Genomic DNA, 20,053 nt, shown 5'->3' with positions numbered 1-20,053 from the left:
TAAACTTTTTTCAAATACTATTATTAATATCTTTTATTTTATATTGTACTTACAAAAAATTAAAACAAATATAGGTTATTTGTATATACAATCTTATATTATATGTTTTGTGTTAATTTGAAGTGTTTACATATTCTACAAAATATGGCAACTCTTATGTACATGAACTGTCAAAAGTACGAGCGCCAAATGTGTCTACATTTGTAAGGCATCGAGAAAAATAAGCGAATAAACAAATATCTTCAACAATGCAGGAAGATCAGCCAGCCATATTTGTAAGCAGTATCGTACATTAATACTATTGCCATTTTAATAATTCTGCTTGTATTTTAAATAGGCGATTGTTGATCCATTGTGCAGTCGGTATGAGAACACGCTCACTGGTCAATTTGTTTCTGGTAACAAAATTGCTTTATCTGCCTTTCGACCAATTACCAGTAATACGAGGGATGCTCCAACTGAATCTGCTGGTAAAGATGACGTATTGATACATATGCTTCAACCGGAGTTTGTCTTTGATGATCCCATCCTACGTAGCCTTGTGGCCGAAGCGAATTCCACATTTGTGGCACTACAAGAGCTTAAAAAGCGCGGCTCAAAAGCAGATTATATGAAAATATCTCGTACTTATCGCAGTATTATACGAGCATGTCTTGAAAAATTGCAAGATGCTATGGCAAGCGCAGAAGAAGCTGAAGATGCCGAGTCACAAGCTAAATATCAACAGTACATTTCTATATTTTATTCCATTGAATGTGTGTGGCATCTAAGTGAAATATTATTTCTGGATGCAACACCATCCAATGCGGTAGTACCACAACTACTCGATTGGATACGTTTTCATTTTCCTGCTGCGGAACGTATGGCCACGGATCTTCTATTATTAGGGCGAGAAGCAAGTGACAACGATGACTATTGGCCAGCGCTTAAAGGTCTAATAATGCAGGGCCAAGTAGATGTGGCACGTGCTTTGCTACATCTACACCCACAAGCTGAAACGGCACACTTTAAACTAACAGATCAGATACTGAAAACCATGCCCACTTATAGTGTAAGTACCGTTTGGGAAATTTTGTCATAAAATTAAAATAATTATTTAATTTTTTTTCTTTAGATGCATGGAGCTACTTCAATACAAAAATTCCGTTCACAGTGGCAGTATTGGCTCACTGACACCGAACGAAAAATTTCTGCAAATATTCTCGCCATTGAACCAAACCTAGAAGAACTAATTCAGGTGTGTAAAATCAATAAATATGCAAATCAAAAATTAAATATTTTTTTTACAGTTAGTAACAGGTGATACACAAATGTGGAATACACAAATACAGGAAACCGAATATTGGTATGAATTCTTTCCCGGTTATCTGTTCTACACCAATAATGCATGCAAGCATTTCGAATTGGGCAATGCTGCCAACACATGGCTATCACGTTGGGCGCGCCTCAAAGGACACAACAGTAATGAGTTGCAAATGAAACAGTTAGATCGTGTTATACTCAGTCTCATGGAAAACGATATGCATCAAGTTATACATGCAATACAGCTGATGGCAGATAATCAATGGTTCGTTACACATCTCACGGACTTGCTCTACAATTGTGGACAGTTGCAAATAGTGGGCGAAAATCAAGTCAAGTAAACATTGCATATGCAAATATAGCAACAAATATTAATATATTCTATTTTTAGTGAATGCATAAAATTGCGCGACTGTTTACTTTATGATTTTGGAAGTTCTCTTATGACACGCAACTCTCTATGGCAATTAGGCATGGACTATCTGGACCATTGTGGCCAAGAGGGTAAATTGCATAGTGTACATATACAATTGCATTTTACTTTTATTTTTTCGCGTTTGTAGGTCAAGCCGCATTGGCGCTACTGCTCACAAAAATACCCTTTCGCACGGAGAAACAGGCATTGAAAATTATCGGCATCGCACAGAAGAAGCGCTTTTTCGAAGCTGGTAAAATTTTCCATATAATTATATTTTAACTTGTATAAATTTAAAATTGCCTTCCTAGAGCAAGAAATTTGTAAAATTCAGTCAAAGAAATCACTTAATGAACAGCGTTATGGCAATGCTTTAGAGTGGGCTATACGCTCGAAAGACACACTCTATGTCACATCGATAGCGGATTTTCTATTAAACGTATGTAGTTTTTATTTATTTTTATTAGAAAACTGTGTAATATGAAATTATTATTTTTTTTACAGCACTATTCCAAAACCGGTGATATGCTCTGCCCAGATGTGATCGCAAATATTGGCGCAAAAATGTTCATATCGCCACGTTTAGTATTTTTAGTGAAATATTTTGATTTTTATCAATTTTACCGAAAGCGAGATTTTTTGCCTGCTGCCGAGTTGCTAGTCAATCTCTTAGAGTCGAAAATAACACCAGAATAGTATGAAAAATTAGAGAATATCATGTTAAATGTATTCACATTTGATGCATTTCATTTTTTTTTTGTAGTTTTTGGCCTTCACTACTCATTGATTCCATACCACTACTCGAATCGAAGGATCCAAAAATACTCTCCAAAGAGACTTGCGCCATACTACAACACTTAGAAACCGAGCTGGTGCCTCTAATAGATAAGAAGAAAAAACGTCTGGAAAAGTATCCGGATGTATGTTGTTTCTTTTTGAAAACTATTTGCTTATTTATAATTAATTTTTTTTTTTTTAATAATTTTTGTTTAATATAATTTTTTTTAAAATTATTTATAACTTGTTTTATAATTAATTTATGTTTATAATTATTTTTTTTTTGTATAGATATTTTTTTGTATAATTAATTTTTTTTATAATTAATTTTTTTTATAAATATTTTTTTATATAATTAATTCTTTTTATAATTTTTTTTTTATAAATATTTTTTTTATAATTAATTTTTTTTAGTAATTATTTTTTTTTATAATAAATTTTTTTTTTTATAATTAAAATATTTTTATAAACTTTTTTTTATAAATTGTTTTTTATGTAATTAATTTTTTTTATATATATTTTTTTGTATAATTAATTTTATTTATAATTAATTTTTTTTATAAATATTTTTTTTTATAAATATTTTTTTTTATAATTTTTTTTATAAATATTTTTTTATATAATTAATTTTTTTTATAAATTTTTTTTTATAAATATTTTTTTTATAATTAATTTTTTTTAGTAATTTTTTTTTTTATAATTAATTTTTTTTTATAATTATTGTAATATTTTTTTATAAACTTTTTTTTATAAATTTTATTTATGTAATTATTTTTTTTTATAATGTATATTTTTTATAATTAATTTTTTTTATAATGTATTTTATTTTGATAATTAATTTTTCTTTATAGGAACCTATCAACATCTTAAAGGACTATCGCATCGAAAATATTGAGGAAATCATCAATTTACTACGTTTGGCCTGCGCACGCAATCTATCACGCGCTATAATAATTGAAAACACTGTTATGGGTTGAATACTATTTATCATTCAATATTTATTGTTTAAAATTTAAACCTTAAATACAAATTGTTTACACGCCGCATTTAGACATAAAAAATAATAAGTTGTTTCTGATTGTGGTTTTTTAGTCGGCTTCTACATTGGCTCTGTCGTCGTTACTATTCGTAATGTTTACAGTAAATATGACTTAATAATTATAAATACATAAAAAATGTAGGTAGGATAAAGTCAAGTGGTTCAATATTGCGATCTTATTGAGTCATATGTGTCAAAATATCCTGACAAATTCGTTGGAAACATGCTTTCCAAAAGTTTATTTCGTAATTACTTAATACAAAACTAAATGTATATCGGGCGAGTATACTACCATTTAAAGAAATAAACTTAAAGTAAAGGAGTAGAACTACTTATTATGTAAAAATCATACCACATAACTTTCATTATATAATATATATATATATATATATATATATATATATATTCAAACTATAGGAAACTACAACAAAAGGGCATTAAGCTTAACATATATTTAAATTTTCACACAATAGATGCGGGTAATTCACAATACCGTAATTCATTTTTGCTGGCGTCAATCACCATATAATTCTTAGTTGCTTTGTTATTACGTGTGAATGTATGTATGTAATACTTTTGCGCATTGACGCATTGCCTCATTAACAATTTCTTCTGCTGCCTTTTGTTTTTTGTTTACTTTTGTTTTTCACTCGCCAAATCGAGCAAGCGTTTACTACTTTCAGTTAAGTTATATTTTTTTTATGGTTTTATTTTTTCAAATTAATATTTATATGTATGTTTATATATAATACTAGAATTTTGCAATTTTTTTTTATAACTGTTATTAGTAACGCATATATGTTTTAGCGGTTATTAATTATACAACTATGTATATATGGCCATGATTATTTTTCGATTTTGTTTTGTTGGAGAGTATAATAGTGACTACAGGGTAGAGATTTGTTTGGTTTGTTCATTGTAAATATTTTATATAAAAGCAAGATCGTAGGTATAAAATATATATTAAACTTTTGAAAAAAAAAAGAAATAAAAATAATTCGAAAATTACTTGTCAATAAGAGTTTTGTAATATTTTAGTTAAATAAAAAACCTGGAGCTTAGTCAATACACCCCACCTAGGAACACTACTGTCGGTTGCACAAATTTCGCAATATATACCATAAGTGTAGCATACTACTGTGCTAACAGTTACAGAAAGCAGGTGTTGTTATAAAAACAACTTTCTATGTTACGTTTACACAGTTTTGTACAAGAAACTTAAATAAAATATAATAATAATAATGCTTATATGAATTTCACAAGCTGCAGAGCAAGCAGCGTTACCCGCATAAAATTAAAATTTAAACATTTATACCAACAATTGGTATAATGTGTACTGGTTATGCTCATATAAGAACCGAGGTATAATGTGAATTCTTTAATTTTAATTTTTAAACTAATTTTCCACAAACCGAAAAGATAAACTTCTAAGCCAACTTACGCATATATCCACATGCATTAAACAGTTATATAGTTGATTTAGTTTTTTGTGTAATTGAATACCGATTTTATGTGTAAATCTTAGATTTGTCGCGTTCTTATTAAGTTGTTTATACGGAAACAGTATACAGTGTTGGCGGTTATAGCGTATTTAATTTAATTTTGTATTGGGTGTAGCGTTTGAAATGCCAACCGAATTAGCTGAATTTACACCAACCGTGCCGGAGACAGCACTAGCCACAGCAATCGAACTTAAACGCGACAGCGATGGTTCACGCTTTGGCGGAACAATGGGTTTATTGGGTGGTATAGGTGGTGGTGCACCACGTGCCCCAGCCGGTGGTACTGTAACGGGTGGTACAGCAATTGGCACTGGATGTGGCGCCGTCGCCGTCTGATCCAGCGAATGCGATGCGGCAGCGGCTGCAGCCAAAGCTGCATATTTACCACCTGGGGCACGCTGTATAGTTGCTGTTGGCTGCATTTTCACAGGCGATGGTGATGGTGGTGCACTTGCCACAATCGGACCAACAGCACCACCGACAGTGCCGGTTGTTAAATTGTTTGCTGTTGAGGTAATTGCTGCTGATATTGCAGCAGCTACAGTTGTTGCGCTATCACCGATGATATTGCCTGCATTAGCTAATGCAACTGTTTGTAGCGGCATGGCAGCTGCAACTGATTGTGCTACTGCTATAGCAGGCAGTGCGTTGCCAACACCGCTGCGCAATGTTTGGCCGGGTGCACGTGCAATGCCGGTTGTTGGCCCAGAAACGGGTACACTCGTTACAGTCGCTGTTGGTTGCACGATTTTCGCAATATTTACCATTGGTGTGGCACATGCATCATCTGTAAAATAGAAATTGTTTAGTTTTCTTATAAAATTTTATAAATTAGTTTTAGGTACATATGTAACAAAAAAACGTAGCGCAATATCGATGTAAATGAAAAATGCCGCTAATAAAGTATGTGCCACAAAATTTACTGACATTTAATAAGCAACCAACATTATGATGTATAATTAGATATGACGATATAGTGAACATAAATGTTGTAAGTCAGAGATTACCTTAAAATGTGTTAGTGAAAATAATGCCGCGATTTTTTAAAAGTGATAAAATGCTAATAAATAAAGTCACCTTTATAAATTGGGTTAGAAGTAGGTAACTTGGTTTGACTTTAATAAATAATGTTAGAAGAGTTTAGCAAAATTTTTCCGCTTGAAATAAAAATAATTCTTGAATTAAAATTATGTTAACATGCTATAATTTGTATGCTTATCTGGCACGCTCACCACTGAGAGTTCTAGCTTTGGCACCGCCAACAAGTGTTCCGCTTACACCAGCCGCCACACTTTGTTGTAGTATCTGCTGCTGTTTCTTCAAAGCCTCATTCTCAGCACGCAGCAACGCAACCTCTTGTTCGAGCTCTTTAACTCTGCAATTTTTAAAAATTATTATACAATTTGAATTAGCTAGTCAAACGAAATACCGCGTCTCTTCCTTGGCAGCCGTCAATTTGAGAGTTTTGCGTTCATTATCGAAAGCAGCAGATTGCTTTTCCATTTCCTCTTCCATACGTAATGACTTTTTACTCTCTTCTTCCAGACCTTCCGCAATAGTATCAGAGCGTTGTTTCTCCTCTGCTAATATTTGCGCCAAGTCTTCTGACCGTTTACCTAAGTTAATAAATTATATATAAAGCTTCTTTGACGAAAAATTCGAAGCTCAAATACTAACCCTCTTCAATGTACTTCATAAGAATCTTTTTACGTTCAGCTATAAGCAAGAGAACAATTTGCTTTTGACGATTACGTTCATAATCCAAAGTTTCTTGTAGCTTTTTCATTTCTTTTTCCATTTTTTTCAATTGCGCTCGTTCCTCTTCCAACTCTTGCCGTAACTTAGTCCGCTCTAGTTCTAAGCCATAGGTTATGTCATCACCCTGAGCTGTATCATGTTCGTGTTTTCGCTTTTCTTCTTCTAATTCCTGCAACATCCGTTGATTGTTCTCCAAAGACTCAGTAAGTATGTTCACCATTCGCAAATGCGTGGCACGTTGTTTGCTAACCATTTGATATTGTTGCTCCATTTGCTGTTCAATTATTTGTCGTACTTCCATTTCTGCTTGAGCCGCTTGTGTGGATGATTCTCGCGAAATCATATTGCCGGCTAGTGCTATTTTATCACGGAAAATTGCCGCATACGGATCATTTGGTTGCACACGTTTCGAACGCAGTTGAGTTATATATTGTTTGACTCGTTCATTTCGTAATGCAGCAATTACGACGTCGCGTGCTTGAAGCTCACCCTCCAAAAAATAGAGCATCTTTACTAGTTCACTATGCGGTATTTCAGTTCGTCCCGACGTTTGACCGGGCTTTTGTCCCAAACCCGGTTTCATGGTTTGAAATTCATGCGTGGCGTTTATAGTTGCACTATTGCTGCTGCACGCACCACCGCTACCCGCTAAACCATTATCAACTAACTTATCCACAAAGCGGGCAGTTCCGCTGTTTTCGGAAGCAAATGGGTCCACAGAATTTTGTTCCATTTTGTCGCCTTATTACTTCACATAAAACTACAAGTTATATTATTAATTTAATTATGTACTGAACGAGCTAATCAACTAGAACAAATTTTTACATACGTTTTCCAGTACTTAAGATAGCCTCTCAAATAGAAACTAATGTTCCATAATAAACTAGCACAAATCAATTTAAGTTTTGCACAACTAATAAAAAACACTTCGAATCTTTAAATTTCTCTTAAAAATTTTCAATTCTTCCAATTTTCTTTGTTGTCATTTTTATCTCCTTATGTACCCAATGAAGTTTTGAAATGTCAAATTTTTGTTGAAGCAGGAAAGAAAATAGGGTTGCAAATACATTTGTAAATATTTTTGAAAAGTATTAAAATACACACCTACTTTTTTAACTAGATTATAGATAGTAGTTTAATAGATTAGAAAATATTTATGCAAACATTATCTATTTTTTTCTTATTTTATATTCAACCTTAACGCGGCTTCAGGTATACTCAAGCAATTATAACATCAGCGACTTTATAGCTCATCAGAGGTTTGGGTCTACATAACCGGAACGGTCCCAATTTTTATTCGGTCAAGGATTGTTAACTCGACAGCATTCCTCCAAATTACTTCAGGAATGTTTTTTGCCGATACAACAACAACATTGACTCAACATATTAGAATTTGTAAAGGAAAGCCAAGTAAATATTGGTTTTTATGAATAGTTTATTTTTTGAAAATAAATGACTTTCCTAGATTATATGCTAAAGAGTTTCGTATACGCTTACCCACCAAGCGTTCTGCGTATGGTACCAATGGTGGGGAACGTACATAAATACCACGGGCATGAGGTGTCCATGCTTTGAATGTACAATCACTGGCATAAGGGACTCTTAGTCCCACCCAACCAGCTGATGACAAAACTATTTCGGAGCTGATTGCATCCTCATACTTACCTATAAGGTGAATAACTTCATTGGAACTTTTTAAGCCTGGCCAACGAGATAGACGTACCTCATCGCCGTATGGTAGACCGAGTACTTCCGTGCCAAGGTATTCTTTGTACATATTTTCAGCGTTATCCGTCTGAGCAATAACCAAAGGTAGGTGTAAAGAGCTGAATACAATTACTTTTACCCAGTCAATATCAACGTATTTACATTCTATGAAATCCAAACGAGCTAAGCCGGCTAGGAAGAGGCTCATACCCGGTTTGAGACGTATAGCTCTAGGTAAAATCATACCATGAGGTGTCAATTGCTGCAATTCTTGCGTTGTAAGCAATTCTGTACACTGCTCTGGGTGCATTACACCCGGTGTGTCGTAACACCACTTAGCCTCACGATATCGTGGATCTTTTTCATTCAACGTAACTATTGGTTGTGTTCCGGTTCTGACAGCGAATGCATCAACAGTTTCTTCATTCTTAACTAAAGTCCTACCAATTTTACCAACAAGACGAGCTGTGTTAATATCGCCAGTTTTTTGTGCTTTCTGGCGCCGAAGTGCGTGCTCAGCGTACTTCTGTGAACGTTCGGAAGTTAGCCGCTGAAAACGTCGATATATTCTTATATCTGAAGGTCTGTGTATAGGGAACTTTAGCATTTGAAGAGTTGTACCTGGCCAAGGGCAGGTCGTCGCTTTGCGAACCAAGTCCGTAGCCTCCGGACGGCAATAATCTGAATTTAAAAGTATATTGAAGAGAGAACTTTTTCCAACATTCGTGCAACCAACTAAATAAACGTTTCCTTTGTATGCCCATATTTTGAATAGTTGAGTTATGAGTTCTTCTATTCCGTAGCCCGTTTTAGCAGAAATTAAGCCAATGTGTTTAATGTTAAGTGAGTCGAATCCACACTGCAGCATTTGATCTTTCAAACAACTTTTAGCATGATCCAAGTAATTATTATGATCCCGTGGTAGTAAATCTACTTTATTACCTACGACAAACACCGGACGTTTGTGGCCAAGAACATCGCCTATACCTGGCCATATGGAGCATGGAAAATCAAATAGATCTACAATTATTATTGCTAAGGCATGTTCATCTTTTATCCGGGATATGGTTTCGACGTATGACTCTGGACTTATTTCAATATCTAAAGCAATATTATAATTCTTTAGAAAATGACAGCGCTGACATGTTATGGTTTGGAGTTCTTTATTCGTGCGACCAGCAAATATCTCGGCTGGAATGTATCCTAAATAAAGTGCACAATTTTTGTTACAATAAATTTATTTTAGTTTAAAATTCAGCATTTAAAATCAACTAACCTGGCAAATTAGTCCGAGTACAATGCAAATGTGCTCCGCAACCACTACAAGGTACTAATGAAGGCTGTATATTATTGTCGGCTGTACCGTAAGGGGGATGTTTCTCGTCGTCGTTGCCCTCATAGAATTCATAATCTTCCATCCAATTGTTTGGAAAATTGTTATCTCTGTTATCGTCCACCTTAACACTGCGCTGTGGCTCAGGTATAAGTGGTTGTTTTTGTAGATTTCGTAATGTAAGCTTTTCATTTATTAATTCTTTATGTTTATACGCTCGGAATTGTTGAGGTGTCATAAATTCTTCTTGCTCTTCCAATTTGTTACTATATAGAATTAGAGGATGCTTAGCATATCTCTCCTGTGCCAGATTCCATTCAGATTGGCGTACGGACAGCTTTGGTTCCTTTTCGGTTTCATTGGCAGTCTGTCGAATTAAATTGCTGCTACAAAAGCGCACATTGTGTTTAATATAACTTTGTAAAGTATATTTAATTGATCGTCGAAGCGAAAGCATTTTGAAAAATAGTTTTAATTAACATAATGTGGTCAATATCTAATTTAAAACCACAACAAAATTGTGGATTCACGTGGAAATAAGAAAATAGGAATAAATTCATAACACAAAACAGCTGATGAGTTTTTGTTTTTGGTTTTTGGAACAAATGAGACATGGGAACAGTTACTGACATATTGGGTTTGTTCGTTTTATTTTAACTTGTATTATATCCACAGGGAAATTTAGGAAATTCAGAACATTATATTCTCACAGAAATGAAAATAGTATTAGAGTATCGATTGCAAGGTATTTTTATTAAATATTTAACCTTTGTCTGCGGTAAGTGTAGTTCTTATCAAGTATTTAGTAATGTGCCAAATATTACAAAGATCCGATTAGCAACTCTGTCAAACTGTTCTCAATGTAAACTCGCTGTAAAATAAATAATCGAAAGGAAAGAAGAACAACTTTCATTTTGTTTTTCTCGCTGAAACTGAAAGGCGGTGACTGAGTAGAGTATTGTTTTTCATCGGTTGCATCGAATAGTGCAAAACAAGCGGAATCTTTCCAATTACCATTGCGTGCTTACTGTGGAAAATCTAACGTGTCAAAATAAATGAATGAAAATAGTAAATTGGAAGTTAGAAGATTAATTTTCTTTTAATAAAGGAAGCGAAAAAGTAGAAGTTGAAAGTGAAAAGGAAAAGAAAGAAATAGATAGCTGAAGCGAAATCTTGGAGAAAAGTAACGGAAGAAGAAGAAATTGTGCGGTGTGCATTTCTGTGTTGAACGCCGTGAAAGACGAAAGAAAAAGCAAGCCAGCTAGTACTAGAGAAAGGAGCAGACCAGCGTGTGCTTAATAAAAAAGTATTGAAAAAGAGGTAAGCTTAGGAAACAGCGGTGCGGTGAAAGCAAGAATGAATGACGAAATGACCATGTATGCATACATGAAATTTAGTGAGTAACAGAGGAAAGCAAAATATTGTGAATAGATCCTGTGTGCTTATGAAGTTAAAATTATTCGTAAGTTAAAACGTTAATATAATGCAGATGTAATTCTTATGCAGAATGTATATGTATGTAGTGCATCAAAAACTAGTGGGTGATAGCTACGTTCACGCTGTTGAAGTATAAGGAAATTGCGAAAGAAGTTTCTTGTAAGCAAGAAAATGAAATAGTGCACGCGTTAATATATGTGACTATGTTTGTGTGTGTGTGTTTTTTTTTTTTTATTTGAATGCGTGTGCTTGTGTAAATGGAGTAAAGTCGTCGTCGTTGATCGACAGTGGATTTGTTGAAGTAAAAGCAAAGAGCCAAGAAATTGAGAGAGAAAGAGTAGCCAGACAATTGCGAAGAAGCAATAAGTAAAGAAGTGAAGTGAGCGTGGCGTAGTTGAAAAAACGAAAAATGAGTCCAAGGCGACCTAAAAAACAATTTCTATGAAAAAGTGGTTTTTCTAGAAATGTAAGTTGGGCTTTTATTGTTCAGTTGTTGCTACTAAACTACCGTGCTGCCGTGACTATTTGTCGTTGTGTGTACTTTTGTTCGTATTGCTAGCCGCCGTCTGATGACCATGTTGAAGCCGTTGTTTGGTTGGTAAATTTGACGGCTGGTATTGGTTGTGCAAGTGCAATAGTAAACTCAAGAGGCTATATACTTACCTATGTCTGTAAAGATGTCGGCAAACAAGAAGTGCATTTATTACACAATATTTTTCCCTATTTTTTTTTGTATTGCTACTTCGTATTTGCTTTATCAACGGAGAAAATCATAAAAAGGAATTCGGTTATTAATCGTTAAGAGTAGAATTTGTCATATTCATAACAAGTTCTTTTTGCATATCTCTTTAATGCGCTTGGAATTGAATTCACATCATTTCCCATTTAACATTTAGGCAAAAAAATTAAATTAAATTAAAAACTCTCCTAAGTTGCTTCTCTTTAATATATGAACCTATTGTGTGAATATTGTTATATTATTGTTATTGTGAAATGTTAAAGATTTTTATGAATATCGTTTTTATGTTTGAAAATCAGAGGAGATGCAAAGTAAAGTTCACTTCATCCAGCTGTTGCACAAGTTAATAAGTAAACAAAGAAGTAATTTTTACGAATACAAGAAGTGCACTTTTCGACAAGGTGATGCAACATACCTTGCTTAATAACTTGCAAGCTTTTAAATTAGAAGGATAGTGCGGGCGGCATTCAAGCGAATCCAGTTAGAGATTTTTTTAATTAATCTATAGCAAGTAGTTTATGCTTAAATATCTACTGCATCTAACTTGTATGGAAGGCCATACATTTTATTTATTGCGTAAATTCATGATAACGCTTCTTCGAGTAGAAAAGCTTCATAACTTCGACTATACATTAATTTAGCAAGACGACCACAATATTAAAAGCAACATCAACACTATTGATATTTTTGCGGTTTAATATATCATTCCCGCCAAACGGTACTTACGAACAATACAGATCAGTAATACCAGCTAGTACGAAATAGAGATCTATTTTTATATAAAAGTAGATATCAATCTACAACATTCTAACCACTTTATCCGTTATTCACAGCAGAAGGAATGTAAAAAAATTGAGAGAATTCGTTGCAAGCTAGCTGCTACTCTTTGAATTTTATGAAACTTTTTGTTATAACCAAAGTACATACAGAAATGTTTTCTGGTCGTTATTGTTATTGTCTAGCATAGACTCGTTGGATTCTCTGCTTTTCATTGATTGCTTGAATGTCGCAACTTTTTAGCAGCAGCAACAATATGAAGTGTTGGCAGCAAAAGCCATTAGTTTGGTGTTGTTGTCAAAGTTGCGAAAGAACTGTGAGTGACGGAAAACTACTCTCGAATCAAATAAGTGCTGTTGAATACATTACTAACATAGCGCTTGCTAATTCACATTGAGACGAAAGTATTGTAGGCCCAATAATAGCGAGTTTCAATGAGTTTTCTGTGTTGGGAGCAAAATATGTAGAATAGGCAGAGAAAAAATATCGTTAAGTACTATCTAAAAATCCCACTCTTCCATAACTACATATATTTGCCATACATGTAGCTACAGTGTTTTAAATGACTAAGTACACGGGCTGTGATTTTCATTTTCAATTCATATGGTATTTATAAAGTATCTGTGCCTGTTTCTTCAATAATAAAGACCTGGTGTATTTATCCACTGAACAGAATATGTTAAGTTTGCCAAGCAACTTGTAAAACCCGAAAGGAAACGTCGTAGGCTCTATAAAAATATGCCTTACCAACCCACGATGCTGCTAATTTATTGGAACCGCCGATATCGGACCACTATAGCTGCCATCCAAACTGAACTAACAAAATCAAGTTCTTCTATGTAAACTTCTCTATTTGACAGGATGTCAAAATCAAGTTGTTTTTGGCAGGAAACTTCTTTATTTGTGAATGATATTCTAGCTTTGGCGCAACCGAACTTTACATTTTTTCTTGTTAATCGTATACATTTTTTTTAAATGCAAAATTTAATTAACTAAATGATATTTAATTCATTTCAAAGCGCATCCCTTAAGTGTAAAAATGATCATATCTGTTAGGTTGGTGTCTCTCAATGCAGAACATTTCTTAATTTCACGTGAAAATGTTTTATGTCTACTCAAGTTGTGTTTTCTTTTGGCTTGAACGAGAAATATACATCTTTATATGTGAAATAAGTAATTTTTTATAAATTGTTACCATTTTATAAAATTATATACCTTGCAAGTAGTTGTAACATCTACATATTATTTTAGCCAAATATAATTTCGTTTTTATGAAATTATAGCATGAAGTAACAAAGTAATTTTTTGTCAAACAAACATATTTACTGCACAGCAACTCATTATTTATGCTGGCGTAGCGCTTTTACACAACTCATTGGACGATTTTCTACTAACAGACAGACAACACAAGCGATAATGGCAGAAAAAAAGCAACTGCTACGGTTGCACAATAAAATGTGAAATAAATCGCTCATGGAAAAGTAATACAAAGCTAAATTTAGCGCGCTTTAAACTTTTACACTCTCTTTCTCCTAGTTTTTTTTTTTCCCAATGTTACACATTTCCACATTTCATACGCGTTCAAAGCTGAAACTGTGCGCAGGCGTAACGACAGAGATCTGTCGAGTAAAAAATATCAACTGATAGAGTAAAAAATAACGCGTTGGGAGGGTGTTAAGTGAGATAATGCTTTGTATGCTGGATTTTTATGGCAAACCCTTAACGATGCAACCATATAGTAAAATGTATGTTTTGCTTTCATAAAGCACTGGTTCTAACCGAATGACTTCGCAAACAACTACAGACCGGTGAAATATTTCAAAGTAATTAATTGTAAATATTACAAAGCAATTTCAACTTTAGTATAAAAATTCAAACAAGATTTCGGCTATCTGTAATACGCAGCATTTATGTTCAGTACTCACTTGGGCTAGTAGCACAATAATAAGGTATTTGACAAATTTACTGTCGGGTATAGCATAACATATGTGTGAATAAAAACCTACTACATTGTACCTACATATATTTGTATGTAGTTTGTAGTATGAGGCAATGTTTTAGTCTCTACCAACGCTGAATCACCAGTTATGTGTCGGTTAACTCTCTGTACGTTGATGATGCAGTGCAGCGTCGTGCAGCGGTACAGCTAGCTAGCTAACAGCGCAGAAATTGCCTTGAAAAGTGAAAGGTATTTTTTTCGCTTGGATTGGTAACGTCGTACGCTTGCTCTCCACACTGCCTATTGCACATGGTTGGCTCATTTTACTTTGCTATTTTTCTCCTTTTACTTTTAATGCTTTCATACCTGCATATATGTACATATGTATGTATATTGTATTGTATAAATATGTATGCATACACCTATGTATGTCATATATACGGATGTATTTAAAGAGCGCCAACAAAAATACATATGCACGTGTGCTTGGCTTATGTGTGGCTTTAAAGTTTTGTGGGAGCTTCCAATCGAGCAATTGTGGTATGAAGCAACATTTTACATTATTTGGTTTTGTATGCATGATGTTAGCGCAATTGCATTTTCAATAACTTCACTAACTACATACATACATATGTATGTGTACTATATAAGCGTTTATTGTGGAGGTTTGACATTTTTCGTTAAACCTTTAAAAAAATTAATGATTTTTAACATATGGAAAAGTATTTATTTATTCTTAAGATTTAATTTTTGAAGATTGAACATATCTACTACAGCAAATTGTTATAAATCTCAAAACAATCAACTTTTAGAAATTTATAGTAAATAATTTACAATTTTCGTTGGCACATTTTTTTATTAAACTGATAAAATACTTTCGAGACATTTATGAATTGCAAATCTTAGTGAAAATGTAGTTTGGAAATGAACATATGTATATTCTTGGCGGAACTAAGAACCGGTGTAGGCGAGAGGGGGCAGATTGCGAACAAATTTTCCTGTAGTTGGAGTTCTCAGGGTGTACGTTGCTCTGCAGCAATTTCCAACTACTCTCTACAAACTTCCCCGAAGCACGATTTTTGCTCTACGACGTTGCTTAGAACACATAAAACTGCATTTCTATGTTGCAACTAGTCTAATCAAGAAAGATCTCGAAAATTATTAAACAGCACATTTCCATACACATCCGTATGTACTGATTACCCTAAGATGTTTTCAATTTCTTAAAGCATCTAATTGATTGGCGACCTATTTAATTGTTGTTCTCCACTTGCAGTATGTGTTCTTTTTTATTATTGTGTTTTATTTTGTTTTGCAAAAAATTGATACAAACATATTTACAATTACACAAATGAATTGCTGTCCAAAGAGAATACTCATACACAGAATATTTTAACTACAAACGCATACTTTGAGTGCCATGCGGAATGCAGCTTTTTCCTGAACTAAAAGCAGATTTCCTTGAGCGAAAAATTTTTGCATTTTTACTGATTTTCATATGTGGGCATTGTTTTGACATTTTGCTCGTGCGCTCGGCAGCTAACAACTTTTCGAATATTTTCTATAAGCATTTAATAAACAAATTTTTATTTTTTAAGTTTTGTTAATTATGCTCACAATATATATACGTATATTTATATGTTAAATATTTTTCTTTCTAGTGAGATATCCATTTTACATTTGTCAATCATTAACAATTTTAGAACGCGCTCTCTCCAATTAATTAAGCTTTTGTGTAATTAGATTTCATTTAGCAAAGGAAATTTACTTAATTATCATACTTGCATATACATATGTACATATGTAAATATATTTATATATGTATTTACATTTTTTATTATTTACAGAAATTCCCAACGTATCCAAATCAAGCAACAATAATAAAATAGAAGTAGCGGAAACGCTCTCGTGAGTTGAATTACTGATCGTGCAATACACGGCGTGCAGATCTGATCGCAACTGTGCCCTGAACACAGTATATGCAATAGTCCAGAGGAAAAGCCACCAACGTGAGAGCAATTTGTTTTCGTATTTTATTATTATTTTGTATTTGTTACGACTATTGCGAATTCTCTTCGCGCTCAAAAGTGAAAGACAAATAAGAAAAAAATAATAATATTTAAACGCTGAAAAGATCAACAACACTATTTGCCGTATAGCGTTATTGTGATCCACTAAAAACAACAACTACATATGTGTAACGCGAATTAAATTGAAAACGGTGGAGCAGCAGCATCAGCGACAGTAACAACAAGAGACTAGCAACAGCAATACCAACAAAAAACTTCCGATACAGTATAGTTTGCATAGGTTTTGTGGAGCGCCCATGAGTGTGTGAAGTTGTTTGTATTGGAGTAAAAAGCATTGTGTGATTTTGAATATTTCTTGTTGTCGCCTCTTGACCCATATTGGACTCTATTTCGCAAAGCGGTTGCAGCTTTGGCAAATAAAATAATTAGAATATCAATAAATAGAAAAACGCTTTTCATACGCACTTTTGGAAAGTTTCTCAACTAATATTCGCATATTATTATAACCCGACTGGACCAACGTCAAAGGGCTGTGTTGTACTAAACAATTATTTCGATTTTCCTGACTGCGTTCGTAAATAACAAAAAGCCGCTTTAATGATGTCGTCTGATCAACAGTTTTTCCTAAAATGGAACGATTTCCAAACGAATATGGTGACCTCGTTCCGGCATTTGAGGGACGAGAAAAGTTTTACAGATGTAAGTATTATACATTTTTATGTTTATAAACGTAATAATTTTTAAATTGAAAAAGTAAGATATTGCTATTAATTGTGTGCGTGCGTTTAATAACTGTTTTTTAAATAATTATAAATTACCATACATTAATAATATAATTTTATAATGAAAACCCATAATTATTTACTAATTATTTAAAGCACTTTTTTAAATTAAAAAACTAATTTGTCTAAAATAAAAGTATTTTAAAATTTATACTGCACAATTATATTATAATAATATTTTATTTAAATTATTATAATACTTTATTTATTCTCTCAAATTTTGGGCTTGATATGAAGTTTTAAAACGAATCATTATAGCCAAGACGAAGGTAAACAAGTTTTTTTATTTTTACTCCTAAAAAAAAAAGAGTGAGGTTAGTTTATTTTTGGTGCGATTTTTGTTTTGAAGAGTGGTTACAATCGCTTAGTTCGATATAGCTTTGATCTTATTTGATCCGGGCTGTTGAAAAAAAATACAAATCTTTATTATCTGCTCCAGTATATTGAAGTCAATCATCAATATCATCAATATGCTGGCGCTAGATGAGTCGTTGTGACCTAAGCGAGAGCACAATAGACCATAGGTCGCGGTGCATACCTCTACTCATACCTATCTATCTATTATTTGCTTCAAAATAGGCTCCTTTTGGGCTAAAACAAGCATGCCAACGCTTAATCCAATTTTCCATACACTTGGTATAAGCCTCGATTGAGATGGCCTTCAGTGTCTTCAGCAAATTTTTTTTTTATCTATTTTACTAACATATGTAAATCGAAACGAATTTCTATATAAGCTCAAGAACTCCATTAGGAAAGGATATTAGCTCAGTTAAAAATATAAATTGAAGTAAGGAAACTGCCACCCTTCAAAAATAGAGTTCTGAGTTTCTTCGTCTCAGCAAGTTATATAAATGAAATTTATAATGTTGTTGTTGTTGTAGCGGCAGAATTCTGCCGAGTTGACAGTCCTTGACCGGATAAATTCCGGGTCCATTCCGGTTACGTAGACCCGACTGTCGTGGGAATGGATTTATAATAATTTTCTTTGGTTCTCAACTAAGTGGCCATCTATTTAAGCCTTCTTCGTTCATTATATTGAAACAATTAATCGAAGACGATTTAGAACTTGACATAGCTAAATTTAAATTATTTTAGTTCTATATAATATATATATATATATATATTCTGCTATTGACTGCACTTTATGTAAATATTAGTGTTATTTTCATTAAAATTTGTTAGTACGGCATGTATTTCGGCGAAAAAATACAAAATGTTAAACTGCAAGAATCTTACCTTGATTGTATTTATTTTGTTTTTTTTTTTCGATTTAACGAAACATCTTTTGCTATTTTGTTGTGTCATTGAGCCATGAGTTTCTCTTTTCGTTTCTTTATTATCCATTGCTTTCTTGGAAGTTTCGCCAACAGCGTTTTTATTGCTGCTTGTTGTTAGGTTGCATTTAGTATTTAATGAGTTATATGTGCATTTGTTGTTGTTTTAAAGGTTTTCAAAACTAGAAGAACGCTTTGTTGAAATATAAGTAAATAGGTGTAAATTAACATCTATAGTTACATACATACACGGCCAACAGCCAATGTATTGCAACACCAATGGTTACTTTGGGTGCCTTAAAGCCTGAACATAGACAACGAAATATTTTTATGATGGATATACTTGTACATTTAGTAACCAGCTTATTTCAGTTGTGTAATTGTCTTTTCCGCACACTAAAATTTATGATTATCATTTTAGGTAACACTTGCCTGCGAAGGACAAACTTGCAAAGCGCACAAAATGGTTCTATCAGCATGTAGCCCGTATTTCAAAGCACTTTTGGAGGTATATAGCTTGAAATTTACATAACGAAATTACGAGATATTTCTAAACGCTTGTAACAATTTTTATACCAACAGGAAAATCCTTCGAAACATCCCATCATTATTTTAAAAGATGTCTCGTATATACATCTGCAAGCTATATTAGAATTTATGTATGCCGGCGAAGTAAATGTCTCGCAAGAACAATTGCCGGCCTTTTTGAAAACTGCTGATCGCCTCAAAGTGAAAGGTCTGGCAGAAACTCCCAGTTCCATAAAACGGGAAGGTTGATGGTGGTAAATAATTAAAAAATAAATAAAAACATACGACTATATATAATGCAACAAATAAATAAAAAACAAAATACGCCTACAACTAAAAATAAGGAATGATTATAATTTTAAATGAACATAAATAAAAGCCGTTTAAATTTTATTTTAAATGCGTAAAATTATTTGTAATTAACTGATAAATTTAGTAAAGTACTAAAAATGCAAAAAACAAAAAAAAAACAGCTACCACAACATACTAAATAGTTGAACAAAATATTTAATTGAAACTACAAAGCATGTGAGTGCTATACCCAAACGATTACTTGTGTATGCACTTAACTCGTTTATTATGCAGTTTACATATTACACTTAGCTCAACAAAAAAATATCCGAATTATTGCATAATGTTGCCTAATAAACAATATATTTCTTTGGCAATAATTATTGCTTAATTTTTTACTCTTTGTTAAACATTTACATATAC

The 20,053-nt window shown here is 33.1% G+C and overlaps 4 protein-coding genes across 6 annotated transcripts; 2 read left to right on the top strand and 2 right to left on the bottom strand.

Annotated features, from left to right (window-relative positions):
• The first annotated feature begins 120 nt into the window (after positions 1 to 120).
• Positions 121 to 3,561, top strand: Nup75 (nuclear pore complex protein Nup75). The gene is made up of 10 exons (XM_014246762.3): positions 121 to 275; positions 338 to 1,051; positions 1,115 to 1,237; positions 1,290 to 1,639; positions 1,694 to 1,806; positions 1,866 to 1,970; positions 2,029 to 2,156; positions 2,222 to 2,412; positions 2,481 to 2,637; positions 3,346 to 3,561. Exons 1-10 carry the CDS (start codon positions 249 to 251, stop codon positions 3,469 to 3,471), a joined length of 2,034 nt encoding a protein of 677 aa, XP_014102237.1. The 5' UTR covers positions 121 to 248; the 3' UTR covers positions 3,472 to 3,561.
• Naus (cortactin binding protein N-terminal like nausicaa) lies at positions 3,468 to 7,807 on the bottom strand. The gene is made up of 5 exons (XM_014246761.3): positions 7,623 to 7,807; positions 6,713 to 7,553; positions 6,465 to 6,651; positions 6,268 to 6,410; positions 3,468 to 5,822 (listed from the first exon to the last, which is right to left on the bottom strand). Exons 2-5 carry the CDS (start codon positions 7,524 to 7,526, stop codon positions 5,125 to 5,127), a joined length of 1,842 nt encoding a protein of 613 aa, XP_014102236.1. The 5' UTR covers positions 7,527 to 7,553; positions 7,623 to 7,807; the 3' UTR covers positions 3,468 to 5,124.
• Positions 7,808 to 8,214: 407 nt separating this feature from the next.
• LOC106626777 (nitric oxide-associated protein 1) lies at positions 8,215 to 10,390 on the bottom strand. The gene is made up of 2 exons (XM_014246608.3): positions 9,777 to 10,390; positions 8,215 to 9,703 (listed from the first exon to the last, which is right to left on the bottom strand). Exons 1-2 carry the CDS (start codon positions 10,288 to 10,290, stop codon positions 8,229 to 8,231), a joined length of 1,989 nt encoding a protein of 662 aa, XP_014102083.2. The 5' UTR covers positions 10,291 to 10,390; the 3' UTR covers positions 8,215 to 8,228.
• Positions 10,391 to 10,744: 354 nt separating this feature from the next.
• Positions 10,745 to 19,732, top strand: lolal (lola like). Of its 3 annotated transcripts, none has more exons than XM_014246791.3 (4): positions 10,745 to 11,153; positions 16,573 to 17,454; positions 19,233 to 19,319; positions 19,394 to 19,732. In XM_014246791.3, the coding sequence occupies exons 2-4, from the start codon at positions 17,353 to 17,355 to the stop codon at positions 19,586 to 19,588; spliced, it is 384 nt and encodes a 127-aa protein (XP_014102266.1). In that variant the 5' UTR covers positions 10,745 to 11,153; positions 16,573 to 17,352; the 3' UTR covers positions 19,589 to 19,732. The 3 variants fall into 3 exon arrangements, with proteins under 3 accessions (XP_014102266.1, XP_014102263.1, XP_014102264.1); XM_014246788.3 differs by lacking the exon at positions 10,745 to 11,153 and adding an exon at positions 11,194 to 11,295; XM_014246789.3 differs by lacking the exon at positions 10,745 to 11,153 and adding an exon at positions 11,716 to 11,736.
• Positions 19,733 to 20,053: the final 321 nt, after the last annotated feature.

This window comes from Bactrocera oleae, chromosome 4 (genome assembly GCF_042242935.1).
Source record: "Bactrocera oleae isolate idBacOlea1 chromosome 4, idBacOlea1, whole genome shotgun sequence".
In the NCBI taxonomy this organism is placed as follows: domain Eukaryota; kingdom Metazoa; phylum Arthropoda; class Insecta; order Diptera; family Tephritidae; genus Bactrocera; species Bactrocera oleae.
The sequence above is the reverse complement of the archived record's forward strand: the minus strand, read 5'-3'. Positions and strand labels throughout refer to the sequence as shown.